A 15,408-nucleotide genomic window follows, 5' to 3' on the forward strand; every position below is an offset into this window, starting at 1 on the left:
ATCTAGGTTTTATTCTCAGGCTAGCATTTCCCAGAATGTGTTCTGGAATACTGATATACGTTCTTCACTATTAACAGGGTGAGATGGGTGTTCCCTTTTTAAAATAAGTTTAGGGAACACTGTACTCTATATTTCTTTCAATTGGTTGAATATTAGTAAGGTTTAGCACACTGCTTGTAGAAATACCTATTGAAATTTAACAAAGCATTTTCACAACTTATAGAATAGTTTATTTTGAAGAGAGTATTATTATCCTGTAAGAAGCAAATCTAGAAAATATCACTGTAGGAGGAAACACTGAGGAATCTCAAAAAGTGTAGTATTTTGCTCTGAAGAGTATTTTTTGAAGATAATTCTAGTGGCAGTGAATTGGTTAGGCAAGACTGGAGAGCAGTTGGAGTACAGCCGGTGTGAGGGGACAAAGACATGAATGGACCAGGGGACTGACATGGGATAAAAGTGGAAACCATAAGACATAGTGGATATCAACAGAAATATTTCTGTTGATATCACTAAAAACAATACTGAGGTTTCTAACTCAGGTTAGTGGGATGTTGGCAATGCCACCATATAGTTAGAACAGAAGGAAAGGCAGCTGTGGTGGTGGAGGATGCACAGAGGTCTGTGATCAAAGAGTATATTTATTTAATATATAATATTCTCTTATGTAAAATTCATACTTTCTCATGGGCAAAATACTAAGTAAATATTAAAAAGTGAGTCTTACCTATGGATTTTTTTCCCTTCTAAATTTACTTAAGTCATTCCCTGGTTCTACTTACCCACAAGGCCTATATGTGAATACAATGTAACTCTCTTCATCCCCTCTTTCAATGAAAGTCACACATGTGTGCTTTTCCCAATGCCTCATGGCCTGCTTGAACATGGCTCGCTGGCTGCCTGGAAAAATGGCATGACATTAATAAAACAGTGGGCTCTTCCAACCCAGGTCTGGCTGCACAGGTCAGACAACACCTCTATCATCAACCAAAGAATACTAGCTCCGACCACTACAGTGAGCCACTCTTGAGAATGGACACTGCCTTCATAATCAGTAGGCTTGAGCTTACTGTCTCTACAAGTATTTGTGTACAAGGCTCTGTGAACGAGACATACATTATTCCTGTCAGCTGAAATCAGCTTCCAGATTTAATGGGTGCATTTGAAATTCAATTTAAAAACCAGAATAGTTCTTTAGATTCTTAGAACTCAAGACTAAATACTTTTTTAAATTTCAAAACACACTAACTGACAACTCAGGTGAATGGAATATTTCTCATGTTTCCTTTAATACTATGTTTTATATGTTAGTATTCTTTAAAAATATACAATTAATCTATATGATAATTATTAATTCTTTATCAAAATAGACTCTCTGGGAATATCTTACCAGTGAAGTTGCCTCCTATAACGTAAGGAATAACACCTCCAGGCCATACTCTTTCAGTTCTTGATGTAGCAGCTCTGGGAACTCGATTTTTCTCATTTTGCCCTGAGAATTTTAGGGGTACTTTTTCCTTAACTGTGTTGTTTTGCTCCAAGCCTGCAGTGACATTTAAAACATTCTGTGAAACAGAAGTCCTTGGTCAGAGAATCATTTACCTCTTAAAGGACAAGGTAAAATGCCTTATTTACACATTTATATAAATATGCCTGAAGTCAAAATGCATTAAAGAAAAACTTCATTTATATTACATACTTGAAAACAGTGTTAAAATATTTAAGTAGTTCATGTCAAAATACTATTTCCTAATGCTCTATGAGCAAATTTGATGAATTTCCATACAACAGCCCACAGTGGACAGAAGTCAGGTAGATTTTGTAAGCCACAGAAAAATTCTTTTGTTTTCTACTTTACTAGAGCACTAAGAAATTCACCACTAGAATTAAAAAGACATTGTTTAAAAAGTCCTATGATGTTCAAAACGTTTCTTACTCCTGCTAAATCCCTAGTCCTTTAAATTAGAATTGATATTCTGTAGTACAGCTTAAAATTGTGAATATTACACTGTAGAGATAGTAAATGAAATAGAATAAGACAGATATGGTCTCAGATTCTGGGACAATGGGCTATCTCTATTTCAATTTCCTCGGGATTCATATCCACACAACAGAAAAGATTTAGAGAGCAGTACACAAGGTGAAGAGGCCAACATAAAATGCAGTCTATTGTGGAAGAGCTTTCAAGTCTACAGTCACTAACTTTTCTTGATGACCCTTCATAATTTTTTGTTACTGTTTTATTTTTCCTACATTTTCATGATTATTTTTTTCTTATTTATATATCATTGTTCATACAAATAGTTTACCACTTACATACACTTCAGACACAACGAATACTGAATGTATGCACCCTATGCCTATGTTCCTAACATGTCTAACTTTTTAATATCCTGGAGCAAAGTATCTTCACTTTGGAAAATTAATCCTTAAAAGTAGGCACTTTAAAATATTTAATTAGTACTAATCAATTTAAGATATGTTAGGATATGAACTTTGAACAGAAGACTTGAAAAAGAAACTCTAAAATCTACAAATAGTGATTAATAAATTCAATACTTTAAATATTAACTAATCATTAAGCCAGAAGGCAGTTTCTCTGAATGTTTTCTATATATATTTTTGGAATGGTAAAAAATATTTTCAATTATTTTTTTAAATCTAATTAATCAGTTTGACAATTTACTTTAAGTGGATTTTATTTCAAAAGAAACAGCCATGATATTTTTCCATTTGACTAAAACTGATGTAGCTCCATGCTTGATAGAAATACCAATTTACTGAAAATAAATACCAACAATAAAATAAACACCTAATACATTTTTTTATTAAAGAGAAGCTGAAAATAAGCTAAAATATTTCAAATGTCCCCAATTAAGTTCTAAAAAACTTACGTTGGATATCAACTAACAAAATAACAATGAATAAAGGACTCTTTCTCAGCATATATCCTTTCCATAATTTGCAGCTTAATGGCAAACAGAACTACTATGAGTATAATATTCACTGTACATCGTGTCTGAAACTTTAAACATTGATATACCAGAGCCAATTCTTCTTATCCTGTCTATAAGTTGGTAGAGGGCCCCTCGTTTCTTCGACATACCATGGTCTCCAAATCCACCTTAAAGAGTAAAAGAAAATAGTAAGTTAACTTCACTGTAAATTAAAGTTCTTGTAAATAAGTAATAGTAATAGGCTACATTGATTTCTCTTTGGACATCTCTTTTTATGTGGTCTTAAAGTAATGAATACCCATAAATCTTGGAAGAGGGTAAAATTTCTACAATAACAAATTTTAGTAACTAAAACTAAGGGGGTAAAAGAAATTAAGAGAGCAATCTAAATGACTTTATTTGGACATCATGGCAATTGCATCATCTATTGATAATTTGAAACATTTTTCTTCACTGTGACCTTGACATCACATAGTATTATATAAGATGACAACAAGTTGTTCTTTCCTGTTGAGTGCATTCCAGCTATTTTCCCAATACAAACTAAATATTTTCAGATGGCAAATCAGCAAATGGAAATAAAAATGTTAGAAGAGCATAGGTATGTAAATTCTCAATGCAACAGGAAAAAAAAAGCAAGTGTATAGTGCAACTTTTGCCCCAAAGCTTGGATAAATTTTGAGATATTTCTAATAGCATATGGCATTTTATAATGTGTTCAAATAAATTTTGAAAATTAGTTTCTATAATTTATAAAAACCAATAACATAAATTTTAAAAAATTCACAAGGTGAGAATCCAAAAGGACGTCCAGCTGCAAAATACACTGTTATGTTATGCCATTTGCAAAATTTATAAAGGTGATATAAAGAATTTTATAGCTCAAAATGTAGAGGAGAGGGTGACATAAGGAAATATGTCTTCTTGCAATTTTAAGAACAAAGTCATATCAGAAAGCAGATCATTTGATGAAAATCCAAATCTTCTGATTCTCATTCCAGGGCTTTAACAAAATGCTCTCCCAGTTTTATCTCTTATTTTGCCTTCTCCTTGAATCTTTGATAGACAAATACAAAGAGGTATCATTGAATAAACAAGTAATTTGATCACTAATGATATCAGAACAAGTAGTTCATGAGCCTGTGGGCTAAGACAATGAAAGAGGACCAGAAATTCATGCAAACCACAAAGGGTTCTTGCATGGAAATAGTTTGAACTATTTCCTTCCAATATTTTTTCCCTTTTGAAATTAATACTGAAACCTAATTACCTAGATTGAAGCTAATAACAAACAAAAACAATAATAAAAATTATTAATATATAAGCCTCTTATAGGAAATATCAATTAAGTCCTTATAAGGCAAATAAGTTAGAGTGCTTGTTCACTAATAATCTGCCTAATTATTTGAATTACATGGTCACATTTTTGCCGTGCCCCTTGAGAAAAAGTTTTGAAATTTTTTTCATTGGATATTTTAGAAAGATGAGGTAATACTTAAATGCATTCATTCCTAAGCAGTTACAACAAACATTCTTAAAGGATAGTAAAAATGTATTTGAAATGACCATTGCATAACAATTATATTGCATATTAGATAGGTCTGAAACACATATAAATAGGTACAGAAAGAGGCTACAAATAGGTATAGAAGGAGGAAAAAAGAAATGTCTTAGTTAATATTAAGGTAATTATAAGCATAAGAATAATTATAGGCTAGGAAAAACATTTCAAGACTCTCAAAGTCAATAATGTTTTTTGAATAATTTTTATAGCAATATAAATAAAATTCTGTGTAGATAGTTCACTGAAATAGAAAAAAGGAAAATTCATAATATGTGTTTATTTCTCATATATTCTAAAATTTTTTAAATAAAAATATACAAACCTAATAAATATTTGAGAAAGATAATACATTTTGAAATAAGAAAATATAGTCAATTCAGCACAAACTAACAAGAAAGGGAAAAGTTAGAGTAAGAAAAAACTAAAATATAGAATTCTTTATGATGTTTGAAATTCAACTGAATAGTGCAAATTACTTTGAAACATGTACCTTTCACATATATATTTACAGTATGATTTTTATAATTGATAGTATAATTCTGTTTTATGCTATTTATCTAAATAATGATATTTTACTTCCAAATGTTACTATTTCAGAGCTTAACCATAAATGAAATGACAAAATTACATAGTATTAAAATGTTCTAAATCACAGAAAATGAATGTCCCCAGTACAAAGAGAGGACAATGGGTTAAATAAATGACCTGAATAAAGCTTGAATCTAATGAAAATTTTAATAAAAATTGAGAATGTAATGTGATAAATTTAAGATTTTTCTGAGTTATATCATTGCTCTCTTGTTCCAAATCCATTGTCTCTGTGACAGTGTCAAGTGTGAGATAGTGGTTAGAGTCTGTCAATAAACATACCTATAGGAATGTACTATCTGCGATTACACTGCAAAGCAGTTTCCCTCATATATTTGGTGTATGTTTCAGAAAAGACTCACTATGTATAAAAAGGCTAAAGCATATTATTTTTAAGTACTGTATTATTTAAGTTTTATTACCTTACATAAATTTCTTATATGTAATAATATTTTGATTATGTACAATAATGTCTTTATTCTTAAAAGGGCATGCTAACCTATTTAATATTGAAAAGCTATGTTGTTGGCAATTCACTTCAAAATATTTTATACATACTTGTACATGTATGCATGCACACACACATACAGAGAGCAAATATGGTAAACTGAACAACTGCTGAATCTTCAAGGTGTATGGTTGTTGCTTGCATTATCCTATCAACTTTTAGATATCTTTGAAACATGTCATAATAAAAAGCTGCGAAAAAGTAAATTGGGCAAAGAGTCTTAAGACTAAAATATATTTGTCTGCTAGATACCACAGAGGAACTATGTGTTTTATTTTCCATAGAATACAAGAAGAAAATAAAAATAGCATTGGACAGAAGGAGAAATTCAATGAAATCAAAAAGCATGACACTGAATAAATGTTTTAGCAATAACTACAAAAAGAAATTAAAAAATTTTAACCTTGCAATTTTTCTCCAAAATAAAATACAGAATAAAAACTGTATCAAGATAATATAAAATAATTTTTAAATTTTAGTACAGATATTTTAAAATGAGGACCCAAATGTCTTTTAAAATATTACAAGTCTCATATAGGCATAATTCAAATATGTTCAAACTGCTGAAATTGATATTCTCTTCCAGGTTTCCACAAAAATTATAAAAATAGATATATAAATTTTTCTAAATAAGTTTGTATTTAATGACTCTAAGAATAATTTACTTTCATCTCAATATCTAAATAGGAGGCAACTGAATATAATGTTCAAGACTATGAAATTTAACCTTCCTCAGAATTGAATTTTGGTCCTGACTTAGTCATTTCCTGGCTATGTGACAATAAGAGAACTACGTAACCTTGTAAATCTCCATCTCCTCACTTGTAAATCACAATAAGCAGCTACCTTCGTGGGGTCATTATGAGGATTTAAAGAGCTAACACCTGCAGAGTACTTAAACCAGGCCCGGTACATGGTACATGGTAAACACTACAATATCTTTGTTAAATACATTAATTAATAAAATTAAAACTATGACTAAAACTTAAATTTCTAAATAGGCTCAATCATATCAAGAAAATCAAAGTTGATCACTGGAATATTAAAAATGATCTAAAGAGTATTTTAGCATTTCAAGAGTATATTTTCTTCTAAATGAATGCAAACTGAATCAAATAATCAACTGTACCTGTGGTATGTCCAAATTTTCCAAAGGGGTTCTGTGTAAGGTCAATTGTCCTATCAATTTGAAAGATATTTAAGTCTTCATCGTCTAAGGCAATGTCACCCCAAAACACAGCTAAAAAACAAAATTTCAGTTAAAATATAAATTATTTAAGAACAAAAATCGATGCAAACAAAGCTAATTAGAAAAATATTGCTAAAAAATGTGGAAATGTGGTCCCTAAAGATATAGAGATATTTCAGAAAGTAAGTGTAACTGAACTTACTGGACCTGTTACAGTGTAATATGAGCCACCTGTGAAAGGATGTGACCCACTTTTTTTACTTTGATGTTTGAGGGGAGAGGGAGAAAGTTATTTCTTTGAATGAAATGGACTCAGATTTATGGGGTGGGGGGGTTCTAAGAGAAGAAAATTCAGCAATCATGGCTAATTTGCAAATAAGTGAAAATCTGATAAGAATGCCTATATTTACAGTGGATGTCTGAGATCAGCAGGTCTTCACTGACAGGTAGAAGAAGAGGTAGTAGCAACTAAACCGTGTGCTATGATAGCTTCATAAAGTGAAGTTCAATTGAGACAAAAGAATATTGCACTGTTATAGCAACTAATTCATCACATATTTATACAGTTATAATGCACTTTCTCTAAAGATGGCATTGCCTCTGAGTCTCTATAAAATGTATAAATTAAGTCAACTTTTATTTAGGCAATGACCAGGTGCTGACCTTTCAGCATTAATGACAAATAAGACATTGTCCATATTTTTAGGAGCATCAAAATCATTACCCTGATCCTGGAAACACTCTATCTTTTATGCCCAGCAGTTTATGCTACTTAATAAAGCAAAGCTCTATAAACCATTGTGAATGTATTTAAACCAGTAAGTGAATTCTCTTTTAAGGTCAGAAATATACATTTGCATAGCAAAAAATGGCCTCCTTGTTTATTTGAGTCCAAAAGTATCCCTTTGTACTATCAGATGTCAAAATATAATAACTTTAGGAAATGTAGCAAATTTAAGAGAGAGAATAAATTAATCATGAAATAGTAAAACATTGACAAATGCCATGGAAATTCTGAGATATTTGTTTCTTGATACAGGTTTACAAATTTGTTTTTTAAATTTTTTCTTCAGATTTTTCTTCTGCAAAACCAAAAAGGAGAGGAGGAATTTACATTAAAAAATTTAGAGAGAATCCTACTCAATATATTGTAATCACCTATAAGGGAAAAGAATCTGAAAAAGTGTATATATATATATATATATATATATATATATATATATATATATATAAAACTGTATCAACATGCTGTACACCTGAAACTAGCACAACATTGTAAATCAACTATATTTCAATTTTAAAAAGTGAAAAATATTTAGAAAATGACAAAATCCATCCTTTTCAAATCACTTTTACTAAATTCAAACCTTAATATGTATGAATTTTAGCTATAAAAACTAATTAATAAAATTAGTTTTAAGTCATAAATTTCAATCCTGAAAGCTATACAATGCTTTAGACTTTGATCAAAGGTTTATCATATAAAATTGTATACTTAGTTTAGTTCGCTTATACAAAACTGACATGAGATAAGAAAGGGTTTATTTATGTGTAAATCTAGAAAGGAAGAAAATAGAAACTAGTTCAAGACGTGTTATCAGTTCAACATATGAAAAAATCTTCATTAGAATTAGAATTCGCTCATCAACCCCTCTCTTCTGCCCTACTGTCAATGGAATGGCAGTCTGTAGAAGTAAAGTGATGCTTACAATCTTTTGATATCAGAGACGAAGAAGTCTGTAGAAGAGTTAATAGTGCTGACTAAGAAGTTGGTCTTGATGCCTGAAATTGAATCCAGATTCTAATCAGCTTCATACACATGCAGCAGGAACTGCTAAGTCTCCACCATCCCTAAAGCCAGACATCCTAACAAATAGATGGCCTACCTAAATAAAATATTTTTCAATTATATAAAGGCTGGTTCATTTTCATAAATAAATTTTGCACATTTTTTTCAAGATTTTTCACTATTCTAAGGTAGATAAAAGTTTGCTAGTTATTTAAATCTCCTATTGTGTATTTACTATGCACATAGTTGTGAACACTGACTGGCAGTGACTCAGTCTGCTTCTTCCTTCCCTAGTGCTGGGGGACAGTTAAGGACACTAAAAAAGTGCTTCTCTTTTATTTTTCCAGGAATCACAGCAAATCTGGTAAAAATGCAGGCTCTGATTTAGTAGGTCTGGGGAGAGGTCTCAGATCTACATTTTTAAGAAGCTCTCATTACTACAAATAATTATCATTGTCATTATCTTTATTAGAATCATTTTTTTTCTCCAACAATAAATTTTACTCCTCTCTGAATCAGCTGGTTGACTTGAAAGCTTAAGCATTCAATCAAATAAAGTGTATTTCGTCTGTACTACATTTATATAATAAAGGTAGTAGTAAAATAAAACTCAAATGTGTTTTAGATTTTTATTTTCTTGTAGTGACTTTTCACATACAATAGGATTCATGTCTTGATGGATTATATCAAACGAAGATCAGCAGTCCAAGTTGATATAACACTTCACAGAAGAAAAAAAAATATTTCTGGGATAAGAACGGCATAAGACCAGATGATTCTCGAAGGAGACAAAACTGCTCTGGAGTACATAGCCTATTTTTTATTTATTGTTATTTTTTTCTGAACTAATAGCCTCAGTAGCTTTGCAGTTCTGAATATGCCATGAATTGCTTCAGGAGCAATAGTGAGTGACTAAGCCAATTCGTATGTGTGTAGACTTGATATACTGTAGGCCATATACACTATTAAATCTTGATATTGTCTACAGCAACAAAAAATAGACATCTTAGAATTTTCAACCTATCACATTGTATAAAATGCAAAATTTCTTTTTTTTTTGCACACATTTGAAGGTTTCCTTAATTCACCTTCTACTTTAGTCTAAGTGACTTATTTCTACATGTTAAATATTTACTTATGCATTGGCATAGCAAGCTGGACGATGACAATTTATATTAATATGGATTTAGAATTTGCATTGTAATCCAACATATATTTTTTATATAGGCTCCAAGATATTTGTAATTCTCAAGTCTACTTTGGAGCTTTTTGTTTTTCTTTCTATATGGTATTTTCTATTTATTTTCATCAAAAAACAAAAATTAAAGAGAAATACTTTTAAAACTATAAATTATCAGGCTTCCCTGGTGGTACAGTGTTAAAAATCCACCTGCCAATGCAGGGGACATGGGTTCAATCCCTGGCCCAGGAAGATCCCACATGCTGTGGAGCAACTAAGCCCGTGTGCAACTGAGCCTTAGCTCTAGAGCCCGTAAGCCACAACTACTGAGCTCGCGTGCCACAACTACTGAAGCTCGCGTGCCTAGAGCCCGTGCTCCACAAGAGAAGCCACGACAATGAGAAGCCCTCGCACCACCAACCTGCCGCAACTAGAGAAAGCCTGCGCGCAGCAACGAAGACCCAACACAGCCAAAAATAAACAAACAAATTAATTAATTAAAAAAACTATATATTGTCAGTCATTAGCCCCATTTAATACAGTGATTTGAGTTTAGTGATATCAGATACAGAAGCAATATAGGAAACTGGTTATAAATTACTATACTAGGGAAATGTTCAGTACAATTAGAATATTTACTATCTGTTTGGAATTCTGCTCAGATCCAGTCAAAAAATAGGGATGTAGTTAACCAATAGGCCAAAATAAAATGTCAAAAATAACAATTTTGAAACTACTTGGAAAACCACAGATTTTGTTTTTCCCCAAAGGCTATTTGCATTCATTGTACTACAAATTTTTTTTTTAATCAGAGACCAAAAAAAAAAAAAAAAAAAGGGTGCTTTTATTGCACTTTTTATAAAAGAATATATGGTGAAAATAAACCATCCAAGGTTGTGATTCCCTACACTCTAACTTTAAATGATGTCTCTTCCACCCACATCCCAATTCCCCAGTGATCTATAGTCCTGCAATTCTGAAGCTGGGGTCCAGGGACCAGCTTTAAGGACATTTCAAGGCTGTGATTTTCTAAAACCTGTATGCAAAAAATATGTATGAGTTTGTAAACACAGTCACCACATGTTTTCCAGAGAAGAGGTCCATAGTAGATTGCCAAAAGGGGTCACATAAAGTAAGGAAACTCTACTTTTGACCCCAGGAAGCTCCTCTCCCCAGCTAACCCTTAGGGGTCTCACCCGCCTCCATGGCCTGCCTGTCTTTCCAACACACAAGATTCCATAACATGCTTTCGATTGTTTGATTCCTCAACCTAAGTTTAAAAATACTGACCACAGGCAGGATGTGTTGCTCATGTTTAAACACTCACTGCCAGAGTGCCTGACATAAAGTAGTCCTCAGTATATGTTTTGAGGCACAAAAATTGTGAATGAGTAAATGAATTGGGGTATAGCTGTATATAACAAAAATGAGGCTAGGCATGCGACATAATTCACAACTTTGCCTTATGACCCCAAATACTAGGTGTTCAACCATTCCAAAGAATATTTCAAATCCTTTCAAGCTAGAGGGAATTACTGTTTTATACTTTAAAATAAAAACCAATTAAAAGGTAGCTGTCTTTCTTTTTATTCCAATAGCATATATTATTAAGTGTAGTTATGGGACGTGTATCCTTTTTTCCTAAACATCACAATAATATGCTCAGGAAATACATGACTGAACTAACAGATCAGTTACCTTGAGAAATATAGGATTTGAGAAATAACTAAAAGATTCAACAATAGCCAAGAGGACTTGCTTATCATACTTTTTCAGTTTAAACTTTATGCTGTTATTGATGTTGGAATTTGGGAGGAAGATGACGTCATGTGAAGACCTGACAAAGCTACTTTGGCTGCTATAGGCTAAAATATAGGCCTAGGGAAAATCTCCTCAGACAAGGGCAACAGCGAAGGCTTAAAAGTCAACTATTTTTACATGATTGACAACCACTAAGCAAATTCCCAAGGAAAAGTAAGATTTGGCAAAAGTTCCAATATATATATTTTGCAGACAACGTTACCTTACTTAAAAGAGGAAATAATGTTCTGGTGGCATTTCATATGCACAGAATAAATTTTTTCCCCAAAATGACAAACATGAAAGTTTGGGAAACAATTATCTAACATTTTAAAAGTTCTTGATACAACACTAAAATAAATGAAGATATATTTTCATATAGATTCTCAGAAATGATCTTCAAAAAAAAAAGGTAAGAAATTTTTCATGTAGTACATTTTTTTCTTAAATTTCTAATAATAATAAAGAATTTGTAGTCCAGTTATTTTAGTGGTTGTTCATAAAAAAATCATATGCAATGCTTTATTTAAAATATTTCATAGGGTTTTTTCAAGATCTGCATTATAACTTCTACCATATACTATCACATAAGCTGAACAAAATCATCCAGTCTACAAAAAGTGTGACGTGGTGAAGTATAAATGATGAGTTAAATAAAATGGTTTACTCATCTTTCTCAGATAAACTGGATTGAAAGGTGCTTCTGGATAATATGACTCTCATCTGCTGCCTTAAAACAAGATGCCTTGGGCTTCCCTGGTGGCGCAGTGGTTGAAAGTCCACCTGCCGATGCAGGGGACGCGGGTTTGTGCCCCGGTCCGGGAAGATCCCACATGCCACGGAGCGGCTGGGCCCGCAAGCCATGGCCGCTGAGTCTGAGCATCGGGAGCGCAACAGGAGAGGCCACAACAGTGAGAGGCCCGCGTACCACAAAAAAAACAAAACAAGATGCCTCTATGTACCAAGGGCAGGTATTTTGGAGGAAGGGGGTATAAAACAGTATAAAAAGCTAACTGTTTGGGCCGTTATTTAAAAAAAAAAACTGTCCAAACATACTCCAAATTTAGAGGTTACTTCAAAGAACACAAAACTGCACCTCGAGTTAAACACAGTTTTGATTATTTCTTGAATCAGGAAACAAAATACAGTCTCAGCACAAAATCAAATGTTCAATCTGAAATGCAAAACAAATAAACATATGCATATACATGTACATATATACCACGCAAGGAATATTCCTCCAGAATATGGAGACATTTGATAATTTTTCATGATATTAATGAGTTTCAAGATAAATCTAGATTGATGAATAGATTCTGAACACAGAACAGAAGCAGCAATTTATCTTTTTTAAATCTTTTTTTTTCTGTTTTAATGCACTTTTACAATATGGATGTGATTAAATACTAAATTTTCAAAAAATTGTATCTTCCTTCTTAAGTCAGAAAACAAAAGTTTTCCACAAAAAAGATCCATCAAATTACCGTGTCAATCTGCATTTATAACCCACAATACCCATGCATAGGGTTTCTCAGGACATTTTAAAAATGTCAACCACATCACAAATACTCATTTTGAACTCTTTGACTCAAACGAAAAAACACCGACAGAAAAATACTTTGATCAAGAAATGTAAAAATAAATATTGAAACTTATTTTGTGTATGGCCTAGTATTTTCTGTCACAAGATTTTAAAAAAATGGTTTATTGTAGCTCATAAGTTTTTTAAAACTGCCATTCTTTTTTTTTTTTTTTCGTGGTACACGGGTCTCTCACTGCTGTGGCCTCTCCCGTTGTGGAGCACAGGCTCCGGACGCGCAGGCTCAGTGGCCATGGCTCACGGGCCCAGCCGCTTCGCGGCATGTAGGATCCTGCCGGACCGGGACACGAACCCGTGTCCGCTGCACCGGCAGGCAGATTCTCAACCACTGCGCCACCAGGGAAGCCCAAAAACTGCCATTCTTATACTTCTCAAATAATGAATATATAATCAACCACTACCAAGATTTGGTTTATTTATATTTCCCATGTCCTCTGTCTTACAACACCTGTTGAGCTAACACCTGTTTTTCCTTCCCTTAGGCTTGTAATTGTCTACATCTGTGGCCAGTGTAGGAGTCACCCTGATACTTCTTTTTAAATTAATTTACATTTTTAAATTAAATTGGTTTATTTTCTAAATATTGACCTTAGCTCTTGGAGTAAATCTTCATGCCTTCCTGGAAGTAAGGTCATTCATGAAAATGCTATTTTCTATATTCTAGCTATGTTTTACCCATTGGCTGGTCACCTCTTCACAAAAACAGAAGAATCTTTTTTCTCACTTTCCATTTTTATTAGTCTATTGTTATAATAGGTTAAGAGAGAAAATGTTATATTCCAACATTTCTGGTCATTATTCATCTTTGTAAAAGATTTCCTCTAGAGCACAAGTCAAAGGTTGGAGTCTTTTTTCTTTGCTTAATTTATGCCATCGCACAGCCCTCAAGTCAACATGTGCTCAGTGAAATAGGCTTTACAAAATTTAAAAGCTCATTAACATCCTAAAAACTTGACTCCGCATACTGATTTCTATTCCTTCTCTTCTTAGTCTCAGAGACCTTCAGCAATTGAAAGAATAATTAAAGGGAATTTTATTCACACCAAAACAAGAAAAAATTGAAATATCTGTGAAATATCCTTGGTCAATATTACTTTGAACTTTGTAAAAGTTCCATAAAGTGTCAGTAACTTATATTGATATTAAATGTATGGTGCTTAATGTTAATAAAGCACCCTCATCAATATTATTCCAATTGAGCCTTAGAAAATTCTAGGATATAGATTCATATTATTAACCTGCCGATAGAATTTACTTTTTAAAAAACTTACCATCTCTTATTGCCCATTGTATTATACTATCTCCCTTTATTTGATTTGGGTGTTTATTGGCACTAACTTTAGGTAATTTTTTAGAGAAAAAAGATTCTGAGTCAGAAGCACTGTCTGTCTAAAAATTTCAATTTGAGGTAATGCTGGTGCCCCATATGAACCACTTGATGGTCTCATATAGCAAATGAAGAGAAGAGGTGCCTTTGTTTTTGGATGGGGAGAAACAAGGATGGACTGCATTGGCATATGGAGATGATGTACTTCATTGACAATTGGAAGTGACCTACAAAAGAAATAGTATTTTAGTAGTACTACTAAATAAAAAACGAGTTCATCATAGCTGGTGTGCTGGAAGGAAAGAAAACACCAAAGACTCTGCTTATTATCTAGTTGCAATATTAATATTACTGAATAATCTTCCAGTAATGTTTCAAGTCTGGTTTTAGATAATAAATTAGAAGGAAATAGATGTTGAAATGTAAAATGAAATACATGCATATTAGATAAATAAAATCTTTATAAATACCAGAAAAATCATTATTTAAATTTCAATATTAAATAATTATGACATTATTTCAATTTAAATATTTAGAACTGGCATAAGTCTTAGCTAATAGATATAAATTGGAAAACTGGCCATTAAATACTCCAGTTTCTCTGTAGCAATAGTGATGAGTTATTTCTAAAAAGAGAATAATTTAGAAGCTAAATAAACTACCAAATGTGTATCATGAGCAAAAATTATATATTTAATATTGAGCAAAATAATACAGTTGGAAAAAATCTATTACTTGAATAAAGTCACTGTAGTCTTATAAAACCAACCAATGTCTGAAAAATGAAAAGAAAGGTCATAAATAAACCTGTATTTTTAATATCCCCACATATATAATTTCTTTGACATCATGTTTTAAATCATTTTGTTTAAGTGTATCCCTTAACTACTTATTGTGGATATAGGT

The 15,408-nt window shown here is 32.2% G+C and overlaps 1 protein-coding gene across 1 annotated transcript in view; it reads right to left on the reverse strand.

Annotated features, from left to right (window-relative positions):
* The window catches only part of TLL1 (tolloid like 1), a 268,602-nt gene that overhangs the window by 151,598 nt on the left and 101,596 nt on the right, over window positions 1-15,408 (reverse strand). The window contains exons 2-5 of the mRNA XM_065877313.1: window positions 6,747-6,857; window positions 3,044-3,124; window positions 1,391-1,543; window positions 783-900 (exon numbers count right to left, since the gene is read on the reverse strand). Of these exons, the coding sequence (XP_065733385.1) occupies window positions 783-900; window positions 1,391-1,543; window positions 3,044-3,124; window positions 6,747-6,857 (463 nt within the window). The remainder of the gene's footprint in view (window positions 1-782; window positions 901-1,390; window positions 1,544-3,043; window positions 3,125-6,746; window positions 6,858-15,408) is intronic.

The sequence above is a fragment of the Phocoena phocoena genome, chromosome 5 (genome assembly GCF_963924675.1).
Source record: "Phocoena phocoena chromosome 5, mPhoPho1.1, whole genome shotgun sequence".
Lineage (NCBI taxonomy): Eukaryota > Metazoa > Chordata > Mammalia > Artiodactyla > Phocoenidae > Phocoena > Phocoena phocoena.